At 46.7% G+C, this 20,765-nt stretch overlaps 1 protein-coding gene across 4 annotated transcripts in view; it reads right to left on the bottom strand.

The window, feature by feature from the left end:
• OGDH (oxoglutarate dehydrogenase) overlaps positions 1-20,765 on the bottom strand; it is a 67,197-nt gene that overhangs the window by 24,462 nt on the left and 21,970 nt on the right. The window contains exons 3-5 of one of the 4 annotated variants that reach the window (XM_086396133.1): positions 15,113-15,304; positions 13,263-13,353; positions 7,154-7,198 (exon numbers count right to left, since the gene is read on the bottom strand). In XM_086396133.1, coding sequence (XP_086252259.1) covers positions 7,154-7,198; positions 13,263-13,353; positions 15,113-15,304 — 328 coding nt within the window. Of the gene's footprint in view, positions 1-7,153; positions 7,199-13,036; positions 13,140-13,262; positions 13,354-15,112; positions 15,305-20,765 lie in introns of all 4 variants that reach the window. The other 3 variants (XM_086396132.1, XM_086396135.1, XM_086396134.1) reach the window with 3 other exon arrangements.

Here is a 20,765-nt window from a genome sequence, read left to right as displayed (position 1 = left end):
CATAGGAAAATTAGAATAAAATTAATATTATGCATATATTAGTCCAGTGCACCAATTATTCATAATTTAGAAAAAAATGTATTTCAAGGTCCCAAAGACACAAAGCAGTTTAGGTTTGAAAAGGCATTAGGTAAGTCAATCAGAAAGCAAATGAAAAATAGTTAAGGAGAAAATTCAAGTAGAAAACGAGGAACTGGATTAGACCTAGGTCACCTATGTCTTAACGGCAACATTTGTTGGTGGTGAGTGACAGGAAGCTAGGAGACTGAGAAGTGAGGGACAGCCAAGGGGCCTGCAGGGAGAGCTGCCGGGCAGCAGGGCAGAGGCTCCCACAGCCATCTGATGAAGGATGGCGCCTTCTCCCAGAAGAACTCCCAACTGCACATAAAGAACCATCCTCCAAACAGCACTTGGCATTCACAGATCTGATGCCCGCTCTCCCCAGTCCAATACTGACACATATCTACTGACTAATCGCTAAGGAATTTACTGTATCACTATCACCGAATCATCATTGCTATCTGCTGAGCACCACGAGCATGGTGCCTCTCCATCTGAAAGCATATTTCAAGCTGATAAACACGTGGTGCACGGGCTTTTTCCTAGGCATCACACGCTTGTTTCATGCTGCAGTAATTATCAAAGGGGAAGAGACATGGAGGAAAACTGTCAGGGGACACTACGTTAGGCATCTTACCCTCAGGACACTGGCTGGAATGAGGGAAGCTGCAGTTCACAATCCCAGACTTCATGAAACATGAAACTCTAACCGAGTACCCACTGTCTCCAACACCTGACTGTTCAAGATCAGACATTCTCCCATTTCTTGATCTAATTAAGTGTAAATAACACACAGGCCCAGAAAGGGACTCAAGCAGTTGCTTGTAAACACAGCTGTGCATCCAAATCTCTGGGGAATCTGGGAGAGTTGTAAAAATGCACATTTCCAGGCTCTAACGCCAGACCTTGACTGGTCATGGGTGGGCCATGAAGTTCCCTTTCCCAAGCTGGCTTGGGAATGACAACCTTTATTCATCTAATGCTCTTGGGAATGACTACCTTGATTCATCTAATGCCCTGCTGCTGCTGCTCTGCTGCTAAGTCGCTTCAGTCATGTCTGACTTTGTGCGACCCCATAGACGGCAGCTCACCAGGCTTCCCCGTCCCTGGGATTCTCCAGGCAAGAACACTGGAGTGGGTTGCCATTTTCTTTTCCAATGCAGGAAAGTGAAAAGTGAAAATGAAGTTGCTCAGTCGTGTCTGACTCTTAGCGACCCCATGGACTGCAGCCCACCAGGTTCCTCCGTCCATGGTATTTTCCAGGCAAGAGTACTGGGGTAGGGTGCCATTGCCTTTTCCGGTCTAATGCCCTAGGATCCTATTTTTTTTTTTTAATTTTAAAAGCAAAATCAAATTCTGTTTTTCAATTGCTCCTCCCCCTTTTAAAAATTAAAACAAAAACAACCTGGCCTTTTCACCTTGGGGTGGTGGTAGTGATGGTTGAGGGGCTTGGTTATGCTCTGCACCTGTTTCCTGCTGTTATTCTATCAAGAATGAGGATGGGCCATCACATGGGTCTGATAAAGCATGGCCCTGGCCATTCATAGCCCTGCTCCCAGCGTTTAGGAGGAAAACCAGAGTTACTTGGGTGGGGGCACTTTTCCTAGCTGGTAGAAACGCTCAGCAGTGGGGACTCAGGGAACCAGAGTATCCAAAGAGAGCGTACTCTGTCGGGAACACTTAGATTGTGGAATTAACCAGGTGACCTGTGTGTCCCAGAGAAGAACGTGCGCTTGTTGTAGAGCCCTCAGCCTCACCGTATGTGTGATGCTTCACTTCCCCCACCCTGAAGTGATCATTCTTGGACTCAGTTACTTGGATCATTACTGAACTTCAAAGCTGCTAGCCCTGCTTCTGAGTTCCTCAGTCATTTGATAACTTAAATCTACAGATGTTGGCTTCTGGAAAGGTAGCATAGACATATCCTATTCATATCCCACTAAGTGCAACTAAAAACTGCAGATATTGCATACAAAACAAATGTAAGATGATTCCAAAGGGTGGAGTAAAAGGCCAACCAGCCAAGGAGGTCCCTTGGGTTTCCTTTTGGGCTCCCATATCCCAGACCTGGAGCAAAGAACATGGAAACTTCTACCAGTGTAGATTTTAAAAAAGCCCCAACAAAAGCTGCTCTCTTTAAAGAACCAGGAAACGGGCAGCCTAGCAGAACAGAAAACTTCTAGATTGTTAACTGCTCTATTCCACCCAAACACACATAACACACTGCAGCTCCATTGACACCCATGCCAGGCTACAATGTACTCTGACCTCTGACCCTACTTAAAGCTTTCAAAGAAGGCCCAAGAGGAAGCCCACATTTTCATTCTCTCTGGGAGGGAATGCACTAATCCATTCCCCTACCCCAAAGTCAACAGAGACTTTGGGGCCCAAAACATCCATTCCCACTGGGGAGTAACTAGCTGGGCCCCTCCCTACCACAGCAGTGTTTGGAGGAGCCCTGATATAACAAACATTTAAACAAGATCCCAAGTCTTGTAATACCCAAAATGTCCTGGTTTCAATATTTTAAAAAATCACTTATAACAAGGACCAGGAATATATCAGATTGAACGAGAAAAAATAATCAACAGGCACTAACACCAAAATGACACAGATGTTAGAATTATCTAATTAGAATTATCTCCTTCTCAAGGAGTCATTATCAAATTATTTCAGTGAGCAATTAAAACATGACAGACATGAAAAAAATTAAGTCTCAGTGAAGAAAGTCTCTTCAAAAATTGAAGATACAAAGAAGAACCAAATGGGAAATTCTGAAATTGCAAAATATAATAAACCAAATGAAAACTCAGTATGGCATTAGCAAGGGACAGAGGATCAATGAACTTAAAGGCAGAACAATAGAAATGAATCAATCTGAAGAATACAGAGAAAACAGACCAGGAAAAAAAAAGGGAACAAACTCCTGGGGACATGCGATGCTGTGACAAAAGATTTCAAAGTTGTGTTGATGAATCTCAGAAGGAGAAGAAAAAGAGGGAGGCTGAAAACTTTTCAAATATGGCAAAAGACTTTTTAATCCGCAGACTTAAGAAGCTCAGTGAACTCACAGAATAAAGCCAACGAAATCCATGTTGAAATATGTTACAATTAAACCTCTGAATTTAAAGATAGAAAAAATCTTGAAAGCAGCCAGAATATAGTGACACTTTGCCTAGAGGGCAAAACAACTTAAGTAACACTGGATTTCTCTACAGAAGTCATGGAAGCCAGAAGGAAGTGGCACCACATATAAAGAGTTGAAAAAAAGAACTGGTTCCCCAGAATCCCATATATAGTGATAATATCCTATAGAAATGAAGGCGAAATCAAAATATTTTCAAATGAAAAAAAAACTAAGAGAATCTGTCATCCTAAATGAATGACTAAAAGAAGCTGTAAACAGAAAGGAAATGATTATCAGAAGGAATGAGACAGGGGACTTCCCTGGTGGTCCAGTGGCTAAGACTGTGCTTCCAGTGCAGGGGGCTTGGGTTTGATCCCTGGTCAGGGAACTAGATCCCATGTGCTGCAACTAAAGATTCCAAGCGTCACAACTAAGACCCAACACAGCCAAATAAATAAATAAAAATGAAGGAATGAGACAGGAGGAAGGAAGAAAGAATGTGGAACTAAAAAGTACAGGTAAACAAAACAGACTTTCCTTCTCCTCCTGGGTCTTCTTAATTATGTTTGACAATTGAAGCAAAATTTGTAATACTATCTGATGCTGTTCTGAACACATGTAGAGGAAATATTTAAGACAACTACATATTATATGTGGAGAGAATGAAGGGATATAAAGGGAGTCAAGTACACTTTACATGAACTGGTAAAATGATGACATCATTAAATTGTGACAAGTTATGTATATGAAATATCATATACCTACACAACCACTAAAAAGCCTAAAAGACACTAAAAACACAAAGAGATAAATCAAAAGGACTTTATACAAATAAAAATGGAATTTTAAAGTATAGGTTTAAAAACCCAGAGGAAGTCAGGAAAAAGAAAACAAAGAAAGGTAAAGGGACAAACAAAATGAAGGATAAAATGGTAGACTTGAGCCCTAACGTATCAATAGTTAAATATAAATGATCTAAATACACTACTTAGCTGACAAAGATTGACAGAGTGAATTAAAAAAACATACGCTTGTCTACAAGAAACTGACTTCTCTTTAATCAGTAATCTATAAAGTCTTAATCTTAATCTATAAGGTCTTACCATAAGGACTTAGAGAAAGAAGAAGAAAAAAGAAAGAAAACCAATACAAAGAAAGCAGAAGTAAAGAAATAATCAAGATAAGAGCAGAAATCAATGAAATTGAAAAGAGCAAAACAGAAAAATCAATGAAACTGGTGATTGGTTCTTTGGAAAGATCAGTCACACTGACAAACTTGTAACAGGACTAACAAAGAGAGAAGACACAAATTACCAATATCAGAAATAAAACAGGGTATCACTATAGACCCTCCAGATACAAAAAAAGATACTAAGGGAATACTATGAACAACAGACACATTTGACAACTCAGATATAAACAAGTCATTCTTAGAACAGCACAAACTGCTGTTATGAAACAGTATGAAACAGACAATTTGAATGACTCTGTAATTATTAAAGAAACTGAATTCATAAATATAAAAAGCTTCTGAAAAAGAAAACTCTAAACCCAGATGGTTTTGCTGGGGAATTCTACTGAATGTTTAAAGAAGAATTAATACCAATTCTACACAATTTCTTTCAGAAATGAGTGTAGGAAGAAAACTTCTCAACTTACTTTATGAAGTTAGAATTACCCTGATACTAAGAACAAAGACAGTCAGAAAAAAAAAAAAATTATAGACCAATATCCCTTATGAATATAGATGCAGATAATTATATACTATGACCAATTGAGGTTTATTCCAGCAGAGTTTGGTTCAACATTTGAAAAAACAATCAATATAATCTACCACTGATCAGGAACAAAGCAAGGATATTCATTCCCATGACTATTGTTCAACACAGTACTGGAAGATCCAACCAGGGCATTAGGCAAGAAAAGGAAATAAAAATGAGATGATCATCTATCCAGAAAATGCTAAAGAATCTACCAAAAAAATAAAAGTCCTAGAATAAGTGAGCTTAGCAAGGTCATAGGGTACTACATAAACACAATCAATAGCATTTCAATATATTAGTAACGAACAGGTGGACCTTAAAATTTTCTTTTAAAAAGGAAATACTGACAGGTAAATCTAACAAAACATGTACAGAACCTGTATGCTGAAAACTACAAAAAGTTGATGAAAGAAATCAAAGATGATCTAAATAAATAAGACATACTATGTTCATGGATTGGAACACAACATAGTAAAGATGCTAATTCTCTCTAAAATTGATCTATAGGTTTAACACAATTCTTACTAAAATGTGAGTAAGAGTTTTCATAAACATAGACAAGCTTATTCTAAAATTTACAAGGAAAGAGATAGGCCTTAAGAGCAGCCAAGGCAATTCTGAAAAAAGGAAAATAAAGTTCAGCAGCTATAGTAATTAAGATGATGTGGCACTCGTGGAGAAAGACACTTATTAAGGGAAAGAACAGAGAACCCAGAAACAGACTTACCAAATAAGTCCAACTGATTTTTGACAAAAGTGTGAAAGCAATTCAATGATAAGAAAGACAAACTTTTCAGTTAATGGTGCTGGAGCGGTTGACATTCACAGGCCAAAAACCAACCAACCTTGATCTAAACTTCTTATCTCATTCAAGAAATGAACTCAAAATGGATCACAGACTTAAATGCTAAATGCAAAACTATAAAACCTTTAGAAAAATACAAAGGAGAACATCTTCAGGATCTAGAGCTAAGAAAAGAGTTCTTAAACTTGATACGAAAAGCACGATCCATAAAAGGAAACATTGATACACTGGACTTCAGAGTTTAAAACTTTTGCTCTGTAAAAGACCCTATTAGCCAAAGAACAGAAACGACACAAAGGTCCTTCAATGAGAAATTGGTTAAAACAACTGTGGGACACCTATGGCAAGGAATGTTACTCAGCAAATAAGAAAAAACCAGTGTTAGAAAATCATGCTGATTGAAAAATACCAATTCCAAAATGTTACATATCGTGATTCGTAAAACATTCTTGAAATGACAAAACTATAGCAATGGAAAACAGGACAGTGGTTGCCAGGGGTCAAACGTGGGGGGAGCGGATGGAAGGAGAGTGAGTATGGCTGCAAAGGGGCAGCTGAGCTGATGCAGACATTTGTGGCTTGACTGCTGTCAGCGTCAGCATCCTGGTGTGAGAACAAGATGGTACCAGTGGAGGAACTGGCTGAAGGGCATGTGAGAATGTCTCTCTTATTTTTCATATCTGTATATGAATCTACGATTATCTCAAAATGAAAAGTTTAATTAAAACTGGAGTCTCACAAATATTATCAGTAAAATGGAAGAAAACGAGAACTTCTGAGTGACGCCTGGCATGGAAGGAAGACTGGCCACTGGGGTGAGTGACAGCAGGCAGGACCCCTGGGCACCCAACTCTGGATTCTTCAAAGGTGCTCTGCCCAGAACCAGGGGTCATTAAGAATTCCTTACTTCATTAAGTAACTTTTTATCAGCTCTTTAAACGTGGGAAGATCAAAAGAGAAACTGTGTCAAAAATGCCCAGGAAGCAGAATCTGAAAGAATCCAGAGTCCAGTCAAAGGCACAGCGCAGAACGTGGAGGAAAGGATGTGCCCACATGCAGAACGTAGTGTGGCCTCAGGTCCCCGCTGGCGACAGCAGGAGCTAGAGACAGCCTACGCTAAAGATGGAAGCGAAGCGAAGCGACGGTGAGACACATGTGGAGGTGAAAATGCTCTTCAGAACACAAATGGACAGAAGCAAAAATGACACGGTAAGTAGCTCTACCTGCTGGGTAACAGCTAAATGATAGGAAAAACATATCTCAAAATAATGAACAAACTTCAAAACACTCGACAGAGTTGTGTCAACTTTCCCCAAATTGCATGCTGGGGAAAGTTGCATGTCCTGTTCAAATGAAGTCCTCAGCTCCAGAAAAGTGAAAGGCTCTTTATTTTCATACCTCCTACTGTTAGCATTCGAAGTCGTTCCTTGAAAACTGCAAGATCTGAGAGGCAGAGTGGGATAGCATGGGTGAGCGCAGAGGGAAAAAGACAGGTGAGAGTTAGTTTTGAGAGAAAAAAAAAACACAAAAACCCCAAACACCCAAACCCTACACCACTGCAGTTAACGGGTAGCACAAACACTGTCACAGACACAGACACTGAAGGAGAACAGAGGGGTGGGTGGCTATGGTCTGAAAGTGACTTCGGTAAATGTGGAGACGGTTCATGAGCAGCTGGGATCAGTGAATCTGAAGGAGGGAGAGGCCACTTCCTGACACTGAGAAGCCACTGTGTGGTGGTGGCTGGGACCTCCTCACGTCCCCACCCTGAACAAGCGCTGATACAGAGCTCTCCTGGGAAGCTGAATCCACCCAGCCTAGGCTGATTCGAGATGAAACAACTGGGGAAAAGAAATGGAGAAGCCTAGTTTCTAAGGCCCATTCCTCAGAACTGGAGCATCAGGTGGCAGACTAAACCCTAAACCTCAAGCTCCTTCTGGATTCTATAGGGTGGAAGATGGGTCCTTGGACTCCCTTCTCGAGAAGGCTGAACCAGGATGGAGGAACTCGGCTGCTGAGAACGCAGGCTAAGAGCCACAGGCCTGCACAGATGCACACACTCCTGCCCACACCTGGAGGCTTGCCTACACTGGTTAAACTCAAGATGTTGATCTGGACACGCAAAACACTTGCTGACCCTGCTTTCCTGGGTACATGGGCCTGATGACCGAGGGGTCAGAGCATGGTCACCAGCACTGTGGCTGCTCCCTGCCTTGGCAGTGCAGCAGAAGGCCAGTCAATGCATCCTTGGATGCTGATGGCAAGAACTCTGACTCAGAGAGGATGCAGGGTCGCCAGCTCTGAGTGCGTAAAGCTCTCCTCGCCCTCGAGGACAGTGGAAGACCACCAAAGACCTCAGAGCCAATGGCTCTTAAGACAATGGAACACCTGGGTTCTGCACAAAAGCAAGGATTCGCTGCTTAAGGCAAGGATGAAGACTCTTCATTTATTCCTTTTAATCCTCAGAATCAAGACATAGGACCATCCCAAGCAGCCATCAGTGCTGCCTACAGGACTTCCCCCAGCCTCAAAATGAAATGTGAATGCTTATCTGTTAAAGAAATCTAAAGGCAATAGGATCGAAAGTTTATAACTGTTCACTCTGGGTACTGGGCATGTAGTTTTATCTGCACTTCTTGAGTATTTTTAAAATAAAATGTGAACAAAAGACACAAACCAAAGGAAAGTGTTAACAGTAAATATTCTGGTTGTCATTTACAGACAGCACATGGGATTCCCTGCACCTGAGCACTTAAAACATTTTTAAAAATTACTTCTTGATGAGCACAAGACACTCTGCTGGAGAGACAGAGTGGCTGGGATTTGGCTGAGGTGTTTCCAAGGGAAACATAGTTGGCAAGAAGCAGGGATGTGATGCTAGGTCCGGGTGTGTCTTGGTCTGCCAGCTCCTGGGCATACAGGAAGGACACCCCTGCAGGAGGATGTGCATGTGCCCACCATGACCTTAGCTTGGCCTGCCCACCTGAGTCATTTGGGCGATCTGATTCCAACTCTTCACTCGGAGGTCTGGTGGCACCACAGGCTGCACACAGCAACCAATAAATGCTATGTAAATTGCTCGCCACGGCTCTGAAATTACTCAAGTAGATTAAAATTCAACCCTATTTTTAGCTCATTCTTCCAAGCCATCAAGGGGACAACATTCAACCAGAAAGAGCACTGTGGAAGGTCAGAAGGGTGGGGAGACTTCATGTCCTGCTGTGCTGGGGATGAACTAATCCACTTAGAGTAGCAAAAATGTTGCCATAATTTGGACTTCTGAATTGCCCTTTTAACTATGTAACTCAAGTTCATTTCCTAAGATTGACAATTTGCAAACACGAATGGGAAACAGAAGTTTCATGCCTTCTTTAATTTTATTTATAGAATTTGTTTTGAGTTCTCCTTTAAATATGTTTCAATCTGACATTTAAGTACATTTCAATCTGTTTTTGTTGTTGTTCACTATGAATAGTTATACTATAGAATCCAAAGAGAAACCACTTCATGGCATTTTAAAGCTGGAATCTAACTCAAATGCTGTACTTGGAAGAGAGCAAATTGAGGGTGAGTGTTAACAAGAACTTTCTCCACATCCTCATCCTGCCCAGGGCAGTCTCGCTTGGCCCAGAGATAAGACTTCCCGATGCCCCTTCCCCACCCCAGTGAAGCAAGTACCAGATGCCAGCACAGGACTGGAGGCCCGGAGGTGAGAGTGCACAGGCCGCCTGCAATTGACTGGTTTCTACTTAAGGTGGCAAGAACTTGGACCCCTGTCAAAAGCCACACTCTTGGTCCTTCCTTAGGGTCAACCAGGAGAGGCCTTGCTAGGAAACCTGATCCGGCTTGGAGACTTCCAGCACCTCCCTAGGGAGGAATGTGGATCATGTTACCAGGCATCTCAAGCTGGAGCTCCCAACCCTCCTCGACTGGATGTGTGGTTGACTCAGCCTGGTTTAAGTTAAGATGCACTTCTGGGGACCTGGAACCCAGCCCCTAACATAACACATCCTGGCAGAGGTCTCCTGCTCCTAGCAGTCACCGCACAATTCTAGAGCATAACCCACACCTAAAAAAACCCAAACTGTTCTAATGTTAATTTTTAAATTTTTGTAATAAATAATCACTAACCCCACCATCTCGACTGTATCTGTGCTGCATTCACAGCACAGTCTGTGTGCACACGTCTGATGGTAACCCTGACAGGCTGGGATCACCTTGGAGCTCTGCATGGCGGCTGGGTCTGCTGTCTACCGTTAATTCTCTCTTCTCTCCACCTGTCACTGCAAGGGTTCTGAATATTTGGGTAAGAACTCAGTAGAAACTTTTCACATTTTCCACTTTATTTAAAAAACTCTGAGGGGACATCAGCCCCGCTCGCCCTGCATATCCGTGCTGGCCAGCACTGCCCTTGGGAACGGCTTCCTGCCTTCAGCCGGGGCTGGAAGCTACTCCTCTACCCCTGTGCTGCCCCAGTCGCACTACGAAGTGCTCTCAGATGGACGGGGAGTAGTTACCGCCTGGGCCTTGGTTTCCCCACAAGGGAATGGAGAAATTGTGCCGCATCTACCAGAGAGAGGAAAGACAGCTGGAAGTGTTGTCAGAGGGATGCAAGCTTGAGGACAGTGCTGTGTGGCACAGCACACCCCTGCAGTCACTCAGCCACCCAGACCAACACACGGGCCACGCACACCATGCCACGTGAGCTAGCCTGCTTTGTTGTCACTCAGGCGTCACCCCAGTCCTTACTACTAACTATGGCACCAACTATGGGTTATTTGCTCCATTGCTCAATTTCTAAATATCCATTTTTTCCAGACATCAGCAGCTATTTATCTCAAAAGACTGTTAACAATCACAGTAGCTCACACCTTCATGGAACTTAGTAAGCTCCAGGCACTATTTTAAGGAGTTTATTTAATACTGCAACAACCTTACAGGTGAGAAGACAGAGCTAGTCCTGGTAGAGCCCGGCTTTCCACGTAGGAAGCTGGTTTGAGCCCAGGCCTGAGGGTCGGATGAAATGATGGGCAGGAAAGCACTCTAGGGACTGTCCATTGTCCCCGAACAGAGCGCTCCTGTTGATCCAGTTGTTTTTGTAAAGACCTACATACATCAAGCGTGAGATAATTCAAGACTTATTTTCCTACAGATTCAAATATCAATACATACTAGGTTTACACTTATTTCCATGACTTTTCTATCACACTATTTTGAATTCTGAGGATGAAGTGCATTTTTCCTCCTGCAAAGGAGGGGGCTGCTCCTCAACTTTCTCCTAACGTTTCTGACAGGCTCCCAGCCAGAGGATGAGCTCAGGAAGCTCTGGGGCCACCTCTGTGTGTCTCTGGTTTATAACATCCTCCTGCTGGTTCACCCTCGCTGTGTTGACGCTGCACCTTAATGGAAGCACAGATACTTGGGGCACTGTTTCAGAGCTGACTGTAAGGGGAGATCAAGATGGCCTAGAAAGGACCCGAAAGAACGACAGAGGCCCTACCTCTGCGCCTACCCCATGAGAGCTGTGACCTGAGGAGGTGGGCAGCATCAACAGGGCTGGGGGCTCTCAGGCTTCACAGACTCCTGGGCTGGGACGGCCTGGGGGCTTCCAAGAAACCCTTGCCAGAGCTTGTCGCCATGGTGCATCCCACCCTGACCAGCCTCAGGCAGGACAGACAGGAGCTCTAGGCTCCCCAGGCAGTTCCTGTGAGTTGGGAGCCACTGGGAAAGGTCCGTTCAGATATCAAGAACCTGGCAATCAGGGATGGCACAAGAACAGGGGAGATGCAGCGTTAGACACCCCCACCCCCACCCCATGCTTTTCTTGTTTAAACGCTTGACTGTGCATAGGAACACCAGCCTCTGTGGCCCATGCCCCGCCAGGCCCCACAGTCAGAGTCCTTCTCTGGAGAGACAGCCCCAGGGCACAGGACCTTGAGCTATTCTTCAGGCAACCAGTGCTTGGGGGCTCACAGGCCTCCCAGGTGGGGTGAGGGTGGGAGGTCTGCCCTGGCCCAAGCACCTGGAGGGGACTCGCGGTGCCGATGGGCTTCAGCACGAGTGAGTCCCGGTTGGGTGGGGTCTGGGTGCTTTGGGGGCTACGTGGTAAGGAGGAGGAGAGAGGATCCAAGTATCCTGGGGGACAGTGGAGAGAAAAGCCCACCTCTGGGGTGCACAAAGCTGTCACTACTCAATAAAGCAGCAGTATTCAACTCACATCCTGCCAACAATCTGGACTGGTCCTATTTTATATTCAGAAGAGTTGATCTAATCTTTCTTCCAAAACCTTTGTGCAGTTACAAAGTAGAGGAAACCCTGTATCCCCTAGGATTGTTTCCGAAATGAAGACAAAGCAGAGACAAACCTCTAACAGCCATCCTGGGGTTAATGCTATTTGAACTCCAGTATTACCGGACTAGCACCTGACCTCTCAACTCACAACCCAGACCCGCCTCTCGGGGGCGTTAGAGACTATTATTCAGAGGAGGCAAATTGTGTCCCCTCCCAGAGCAGTGTTAGGCAGGTAGGTAATAATCAGTTGTATTAGCATGCACAGTGTTCCTCCTAAACAACCTGGCCATTTAAAAATTAGTCACGTCATCATTTCTGTAGTACAGGTTAGCAGCACGGTGACTTAGAGCAGGTTAACTTCTGAAAGCGACCACAGGTGTGAGCCCTGCCCGGCCCCTGTGCTCACGACAGAGCGGGTGTTGGGGTCGTGGCTACAACCGCCTGTGTGCCACATGCGCCTCCCTGCGCGCGGGATGCCTTCCAAAGTTTCCTCAGTGTGATCACCGGCATTTGAGAATCGAGACACCTCAACTGCACCCCTTGCTCTGGAATTCGCCCCGTCAAAGGCAGGCTGCACTGTGCTTCAGGGTGTGTGACAACGATTCTGAGCAAGACCCCATCTGGGCACAGGCTGCACTGCCCTGAGATTTGGAAACTGAAGCCAGATGTGCTAGTCCCTGGAGTATCTTGGGGACCCGCCTGCCTGGGTGGGTCACGTCTTTCTGTGCCACTAACCTTTTCTGCCCCCAAATTTCACTTTCCAATTTTCAGGCTTAGACAATTGAGCTCATATGATCTGGTTGGAAAGCTGAGATTAAAAATAACTTGCCCAAAACTCACTAAGGCTATATGACTTATAAATGTCAAGTGATCAGAACGAAGGAAACTTAAGAGTCTTTCCCTTTGGCCTGTGGACGTCCTGGCTGCCACGAGCTGGGACACACAGAGAGGAGCCAAACAGCGCAGTGCTGGCTGCTCTCAGACCCTCACCAAGTTTGTCTGTGGATGAGATAATATCAGCGGGCACGGAGGAGTCCAGATCAGCATCCAAAATTCCCAGGGGGTCCAGCTGTGCTACATGGTGCCCTCGTATCTACGAATGGGCCAGCGATGGAGAGGGAAGGACACACACAAAAGGACAGGAGAAAAAAAAGAGGGAAGGGGTAAAAAAAAAGTAAAATTACATTAAAATTAGTGTTTACAGATTCATTCTCACCCACGTTTGAAGAAACAGTTACCGGAGCATCATCAAAATTTACACAACTAATTCCGAGAGGATCAAGTTTTGCAATGTGGTGACCCCTGACCTGGAAGCAATAATACAAGCAGTCATTAAGCAGGTCCTGTGGGCTGTGAGGGGGTTAAAAGTTACATTTAACCTTTCCCTGAGAGCACCAATTAACCCAAAAGTAAGCCTTAGAATAGTTTATTTTAAAGCACTATCGGGCATTAAGGCTTCCCAGGTGGCTCTAGTGGCAAACAACCCGCCTGCCAGTGCAGGAGACATAAGAGACGCAGGTTCGATCCCTGGGTTGGGAAGATCTCCTGGAGAAGGGCAAGCAACCCACTCCAGTATTCTTGCCTGGAGAATCCCATGGACAGAGCAGCCTGGAGGGTCACAGTCCATAGGGTCGCAAAAAGTCAGATGTGACTTAGCATGCAGGCATTGGGCATAAAAGCAGTTCTATAAAAAAGGGATAAACTCCTCAGGTTATGATAAACCTGGCAATCTAAAAGGACCCATTTCCTGGCATCCTGACACAGTCTTCCTGGATAAACAGAAATGGGAAATGCTTGGGACTCTGACTCGAGTGTGAAACCCACTCAGCTGAGAACAGCCTGAAGTCCCTCAGGAAGGTGCACTGGCACCGCTGTGGGGTCAGGGCAGTAAGCACCAGAGCAGGCAGCGGCACCAGGGACTGCAGCGTCTGATCGGCACCGTTTGCAAACAGAAGGACGGAAAACCCCTCCCAGCTTCCAAATTTGTGTCTTTAATTCTTGGACATTTTATTCAGTCTCCTGCTAGCAATTTGCAAAGAGGAACAGCTTTTATGAAGTCACTAGAAGACCGCAGAAATGACTGAGGCTGAATGAGTCAGGCAGTGGTCAGCACGCACCAGCTGTGCCTTTTCTGTAGAAACGCCTGCTGTGAACAGCACCTGAGAGCACATGGCTATCTATTCTCACTTGCCCTGGGGACAAAGCCTCACTTGCCAGGCTCCCCCAGCAGGACAGATCCACTCTGTGCTGCCTGTCTTGACACTTGTGGCAACTAACCAGGTGGGCAGAGAAGAACAGTCCATATGGCCATTTCCAGGAAAGAGAACAGTGGAGGGATGAGGACTCCACAGTGGGCTCCTTTGCCAGGTTGCAGCGATGCCAGGAGAGGCAGCAGGGGAGCCCAAATTCTGGGGGCTCTCAGAAGGGCTGCTCTTGGCTCAACGGTTCCTCTTCTCCTCCTGAGAACTACTCACAGAGCAGATGGTAAGATCTGAATCCCAGGCTCCTCTCCATGCCAGGCAGATATCCCGGAAGGGGCTTCTGGGCTCTGAGCAAGGCCATGGGATCCACTGGTTCTGCCCAACCCTCCTCCAGTAGGAATGCTCGTGGAGAGATGGCCCCTCTGGAGGATCAGCTGCCTCTCCCTGCTTCCATGGGCTCTGCTTCTGTCCCCAAACCCTACAGGTTCACCTTCTCTTTTTGTATGTGGGCGTTAGCAACTGAGAAGGGACCGTGCCTGAGGGAGCAGCATACCCTCGGGGTCACCGCTCCCTCCTGGGGATCAGCAGTTCCCTGGCCACGCGGGCATGGAATGAGCTTCCCTGCCCACAAACCATTCCTGCCAACTCATGGAAAGAAATACGGACAGGCACCATGGGTGGCAGGGGATCTGCTCACATGGCAAGAGCATGTCTGGGCTCCTTTTCTCTTGTCATATTTCATTTTTGCCTCCCTCCACCCCAGAGCAGGGAGCAAGTGCCTAGTGTTTGGTGGGGGGTGAAAGTTAAATGACCACCTTCACTGGGTCAGCAGGGTGCTGTCACAGATGGCCGCCCACCACCTTACCTGGTAAGCCCTGATGAGCGACTGCACCGCCAGGTGATCCTCCACCAGCTTGTCCACGTTGGGCTGGGCCTCCACCAGGGGCCCTGCTCTGGCCACAGCTGACAGGGAGCCCGGGCTCAGGGGGAGTGGGCTCTGGTAGGCGGTGCCTGGGGGCGCTCCAGCATTGGTGTTTCGGAAAAAAATGTCCCATGACTGAAGACAAAGAAGGAATACACGTGTCACTCCACTGCTCCCATAGGATGCATTTTTAGTCAAAAAGAGAACCTCTCTTGGCAGGTCAGTCTTTTTTTTTGGCAGGTAAGTCTTGATTGTGTCCATCTACCAGTAGGCTGGTTGGGTCAACATCTTCATACTCTGGACAGCCTGCTTCTACACTCTGAGGGTGGGTTTCTCAGGGGCTGGGTCCCTGCTTTCATCATTCCCTCCTGATGGGCCTCCTCACCCGCCAACCCCATGACGCACATGCCCTCCCATCAAAACCCCCAAGGCCAGGCACCTCTGCCCCACTTGCGTGTGCCAAATGCTTCCACACGGGCAGCCCAGGATGGGGTGACTGGAGGACTTCTTGCCCCATCTGTCCCCTCCTGGTAATCTAGCAGACCAATGCTCTTGGCACTCCTGCCTGAAGGGCTACAACTGCCCCAGATCCTCAAACCCCCATTGAACCTCCTGAGGGGGACAAAAGGTATTTAGACGCCAGGGGCTTTCTAGACCCCAGGGGCTTGGCACAGCCTTCAGGGCCCAGGCCTACCTGCTCATGCTCACTTCCTGAACACAGAACAGAATCAGGGGCTGTATGTGAGAGGCAGTCCAGGGCTCAGATGTGTGAAGCCGCAAGGGCCCCTCACTGACCCCTAGAGAAATAGCCATTTCTGTACTTCATTGAGGAGGCTGCTTGGGAGTTAAGAGCTCAGGTTGTGTTGTCAGGGGCAGAACCTTAATTCTGAGCTCTGAGATCTTGGCAAATAACCTAAATTTATGTGCTCAGTTTTTTTCATCTGTAAGATGAGGACAAAAATAAAAAAATCTATATTCTTCATAGTTTTTTTTAAAATAAAGACTAACGGCATTCAGCACACAATCTGGTAGGCAGTTCATATTACTGGTAGTAACTGAAAATACTGCTGGCTTCAATTTCCTTTGTGCTAATGTGAACTAACTCCTCTTCCTATTATTTTTGACTATTTTGTGTAGGATTCATTTTTTTTTTTTTGGTCCATGCTGTGTGGCTTGTGGGATCTTAGTTCCTGACCAGGGATTGAAACTGTGCCCCCTGCAGTGGAAGTTCGGGGTCCTAACTACTGGAATACCAGGGAACTCCCTGATTCAACTTATAATTTGCACAGATACTGTGAACTGTAATAGTTTATCTCAGACGAAGATGTGAGGTTTTAAAAAAATGTAGAGGTCAGAAAAACTAAGGTTTAATAAAACTTCATTGCCAAAATAAATATAGTAAAACTCAAGCAGTTTAGACCCTGGAGAAGGAAATGGCAACCCACTCCAATATTCCTGCCTGGAAGATCCCATGGATGGAGAAGCCTGGTGGGCTGCAGTCCATGGGGTCACAGAGAGTCAGACACGATTTAGCGACTAAACAACAAGAAGCAGTTTAGAAACGTGAAAACACTGTCTTTCTTCTCTGCCATGCGTTTTTCCAGTTTCTAAGATTCTTCTGTCAGTGAACTCTGGTGAGACTCCTTGAAAAACCTGGAGAGGAGAAACTTCACTAGATTTGTGTGCACCTTCCTAGTAAGTGCGACCAAGATGTTGTTCAGATGGGCCTGTCTGGGAGCTTGCACAGGTACCAAATGGGTCTGTGTCTGGGCAGAAACCTGGAGATTGGTCCCGAAGGTCTGGCTTTTTTAGGCAGGTTCTTTATGTCGCGTAGACAGATGACTTGGACGGTCCAAGAGACGGCTGCGTGTCACCACCAGTCACAACCCTCTTGGGATGGACACAGGCCTGGAACATCACACAGGGCAGCCCGGCCTCTCACTAAAAGTGTTTCTGAGGGGAGTGCTCCAGAACATTTATATCATTCTACAATAAGAACATATTCCTTTTGTATTCAGAAAAAATTAATTAAAAAAACTCCAACTATTAGGGAGATGATTATACAACATGGTAAATACATGAAAAACCAGAACTGTATATTTTTTATGTGAATTCTATCTCAGTAGCATTTAAAATGCTTTAACAAATCTCACTATTCAAAGTTTTATTGTTTTTACCGTTCTGGTTACTTTTTAGTTTGTCAGTTGATGGTAGAAGGGAGATCTGGGGTTCTCTTGTGGCGCCAGCCTTAACACTGACTGTAGAGAATCTCACATCATGCAACCTGACAACCAAGGACATTCTTCATCTGGGGCATGGAACCCCAAGACCAATCTCTCCCTCTGAGTTCTCTAACAGGAGTAAAAGCAGTATGTCCACCAGAGAAAGCAACTGACTTAGTCCTGTGAGAGAAAAAGAGAGGATGTCTCAGGATCAGCAGCCTAGGGCAAGGTAAGGCTGCCCCGGGCTTGGCATCCACCTAGTTCCTTCGGAGGGCCTAAGGAGCAGACATGCTGGACACCCCCAAATATTTCCAACTTTGTGGAGCTTGAACAGCAGGCCATGCAAGCTCCATGCATTCTGGGAGTGGCTCTGGCCCAGGGCTCTCTCTGGCTCCCACCCATGCCTCCAGTAACCGAGGGCCTGGACTACAAGGAGCCTTGCTGACATAGCAGGCAATAGGGCAAGAGTCAGACCAGCCTTGCACGCCAAGAACCAACAGCCTTGTAAAACCCAATCTAGTTTCTACTTTGCCCCCAGCTGGTTCTGGCACTGGAGTCCCTACCCTTACCTGTGTCCACACTAAGTCCTGCTGTGGACACACACCCTGGGCTCTAAGTGGGGGTGGGGCCGTGCCCTGGGGGGCAGGGCATGACCCTGAAACCAAGGAGCCTCTGGAGAGCAGCACACTTTCTTCAAGCCTTAAACACCATCTTCTGCCTCACAGAATACATGAAGACGTCTCTGAAATGCAGTGGCAACTGCCCAACAACAAGACCTTGGATAGAGAGGGTCCCCTGGCTGCAAGCCGACCCCTCATCCTGAGGGGCACCAGCTGCTAAAAGATCCAGAGCCAAAAGGCACAGCAAAAACCACAAGTTCATCTTGCTTCAGAAAAATCAGCTTTGACTAACAAGAACAGTGGTGGCAGCTGCAGGGGTTGGGTGAGGGGGCAAGTTATCAAACTGATGATCTGAGTACCTGGTGTGCCAACCACACCCTCCTGGGAAAGGTGCAGGCAGGCAGGACTGACAGAGCGGCCACCAGGCAGAGATGCTGATCAGGCTAAGTGAGTCAGAGCAGGGCAACCCAAGGATAAACATTATCTCTCAGGCTGGCTGACCCTTGTCAAAGCCAGCAAACAAAAAAATCAAAGAATTTCCAGGGCTGACACCTGGAGGGCACAGGCCTGGCAGACAAAGGCTATAGGACCTTCCAGTCCAGGACCAGGGAGGTGGGGGGGAAATCGCAGTTATCGGGCCTCCTCTCTCTGACCTTCTTTTGTGCTTGGGATAAAACTCCAGGTGATTTTCAATTGGCTGAGGACAACAACGACGGAAATTCTGCTCAAGCTGGAGGCAGTCAGAAAAAACTGGTTCATACCGGTATTGCAGAGAGCTGGGAACCATTGGGAAAGAATATGCCAGGAATGCAGCGTCCTCCTTTCCTGTAATTCACCCCCACCGCCCGCACCACCAGCACACAGCAGCTGGTGCGCAGTTCTGCTCCCCTGCAGCTTGGCCAGGCCCTCCCCCACGAGTTCCAGGCAGGAGGGGCGGGCACTTGCACTCAGGTGACTGCCAAGCCAAGGAGCCCACCCCAACAACCAGCAAGCCCCCCTTCACCAGATCTGATCACTTGGTGACAGACAATTGTTGGTTCACACAGTTTGCAAAACCTTCTCATTGCAACTTAAAGCAGGTAAAGTTTAATGAAGTCAGACCTCTTAAAAAGGCTGTGAAACACTGTAAAGCAATTATACTACAATTAAAAAAAAAAAAAAAAGGCTGTGACAGTGAAGGTCATTTTTTGGCTTGCAGGTTTCACCAGCCCTGGGACTCTGAGCCACGCTTCCTCTTCCTGCTGCACTGTTCCCCAAGGTGCCCCTTCTACCCACCTCCCCCACACCTGACCTGGCTTCTACATTCATTCAGCCATCTGCACACCCCACCCCACCCCACCCCCACCGCCCAGGACACTCATCTCCGAGATGTGATGCCTGATGTGATGCATGGCTTTGTCACTATCTGGAGGATTTCCCTTTGGATAATCGCAGCCCTCATGTGTACACACCTCAGCTTGATACTTTATTTACCTGTGTGCGTACCTGATGCCAGTTTTATCTCTCTGGCAGCAGCTTCCCTGCTGCCAGAACCAAGTGTCTGCAGACCTGCTGCAGGGACAGGTGACCATGAAGCTGAAGTGATGGGTTAGTTCGAGGCCCCTTCCCAAATGAAGAAACAGGTGACCACGAGGCTGAAGTGACAGGTCAGTGGGGTGCCCTTCCCAAATGAAGAGAAAGCTTCAAGAAGAGGATGCCTGTGTGGTCTCACGTGCCCCCTGCACCTAGACCTTCGCAGCCTTGATACCATGGAGGTGAGCAATCCTGGCCCTCAGAGGAGCTGTGGGCTGGCCACCCACCTCCCGTGAGTGGGTTTAAAGCCACCAACTTGTTGCTGAAACAACTTAAACCAAAACATGATTTCAAGTACAAATAAGGATAACATTCTGGTTGAAATGAAACCAGAATTCTTATGTTTACTTTTAGATAACTAAAGGCATTTAACTGCAGTACATGAAGCTTTGTTTTCAAAAGCCCTCACTCCTATACTGCTCCATAAAACCTCCCAGACTTCTTACACAGGCCTCATGGGTTTCCCCTGAAGTCACCCGTCCTCTTCTCCCCTATTAGGGGAGCTTGTCAAAGCTCCAAACACTTCTCTAACGTCTAAGGAAGTTGGTCCGGTGGCTGGCACGTAGGAGGTGCTCAACATCCTGCTAAGTTAAGGTCAGACAGGACCAGGCCCCTTCACATCTTGGTAGGGCTGGTGTGATGCGAGGTGCTCTGCTCAGTGGGCTATCAAAAATGGTGCTGGGGGTGTCAGCTGTGGTGCTGGGGCGGTTTCAGATGCAGCTGCGTGGGATGCCCGGCACACTGTCTGGAGAGGTACTAGGTATGGTGTCAGGTATAACGCTAAGTGCTGCACGTGGTGGGGTATCAGGTGCGGTGGTGGCCGTGGCGTCAGCTCTAAGGACGTGGCGCGTCCAGAGTCCTCATCTCAGACAAGGTGCTGACCTCAGTGAGGGTGGCAGTGCTAATCAGGGGACACGCGCGTCAGCGGTTCACTGAGGCAAGCGGACTTTACCCTGTTGATTGTCAGCAGACTGCAAGAGTCTCGGGGCCAAGTTCCTGACGGTGAAGGTCACAATAGAGACTTGTTCACGAAGGGTTTGGTTTTGGAGGGGTTGCAAACACACTACCACGGGCCCTTTCCCCCACTTCAAAGGCCTCCAACGTGTGTCAGATATGTGGGCCAGCGCAAGTGTGTGACCTCACAGGGCCACACACACGTTGAGCCCACCGGAGGGGGCCTGC

The sequence above is a fragment of the Bos grunniens genome, chromosome 4 (assembly GCF_055505025.1).
Source record: "Bos grunniens cultivar Pamir isolate PY7600 chromosome 4, Bosgru_T2T1.0, whole genome shotgun sequence".
Classification (NCBI taxonomy): Eukaryota; Metazoa; Chordata; class Mammalia; order Artiodactyla; family Bovidae; genus Bos; species Bos grunniens.
Note: the sequence above shows the minus strand (reverse complement) of the source record. Positions and strands in the feature narration are given on the sequence as shown.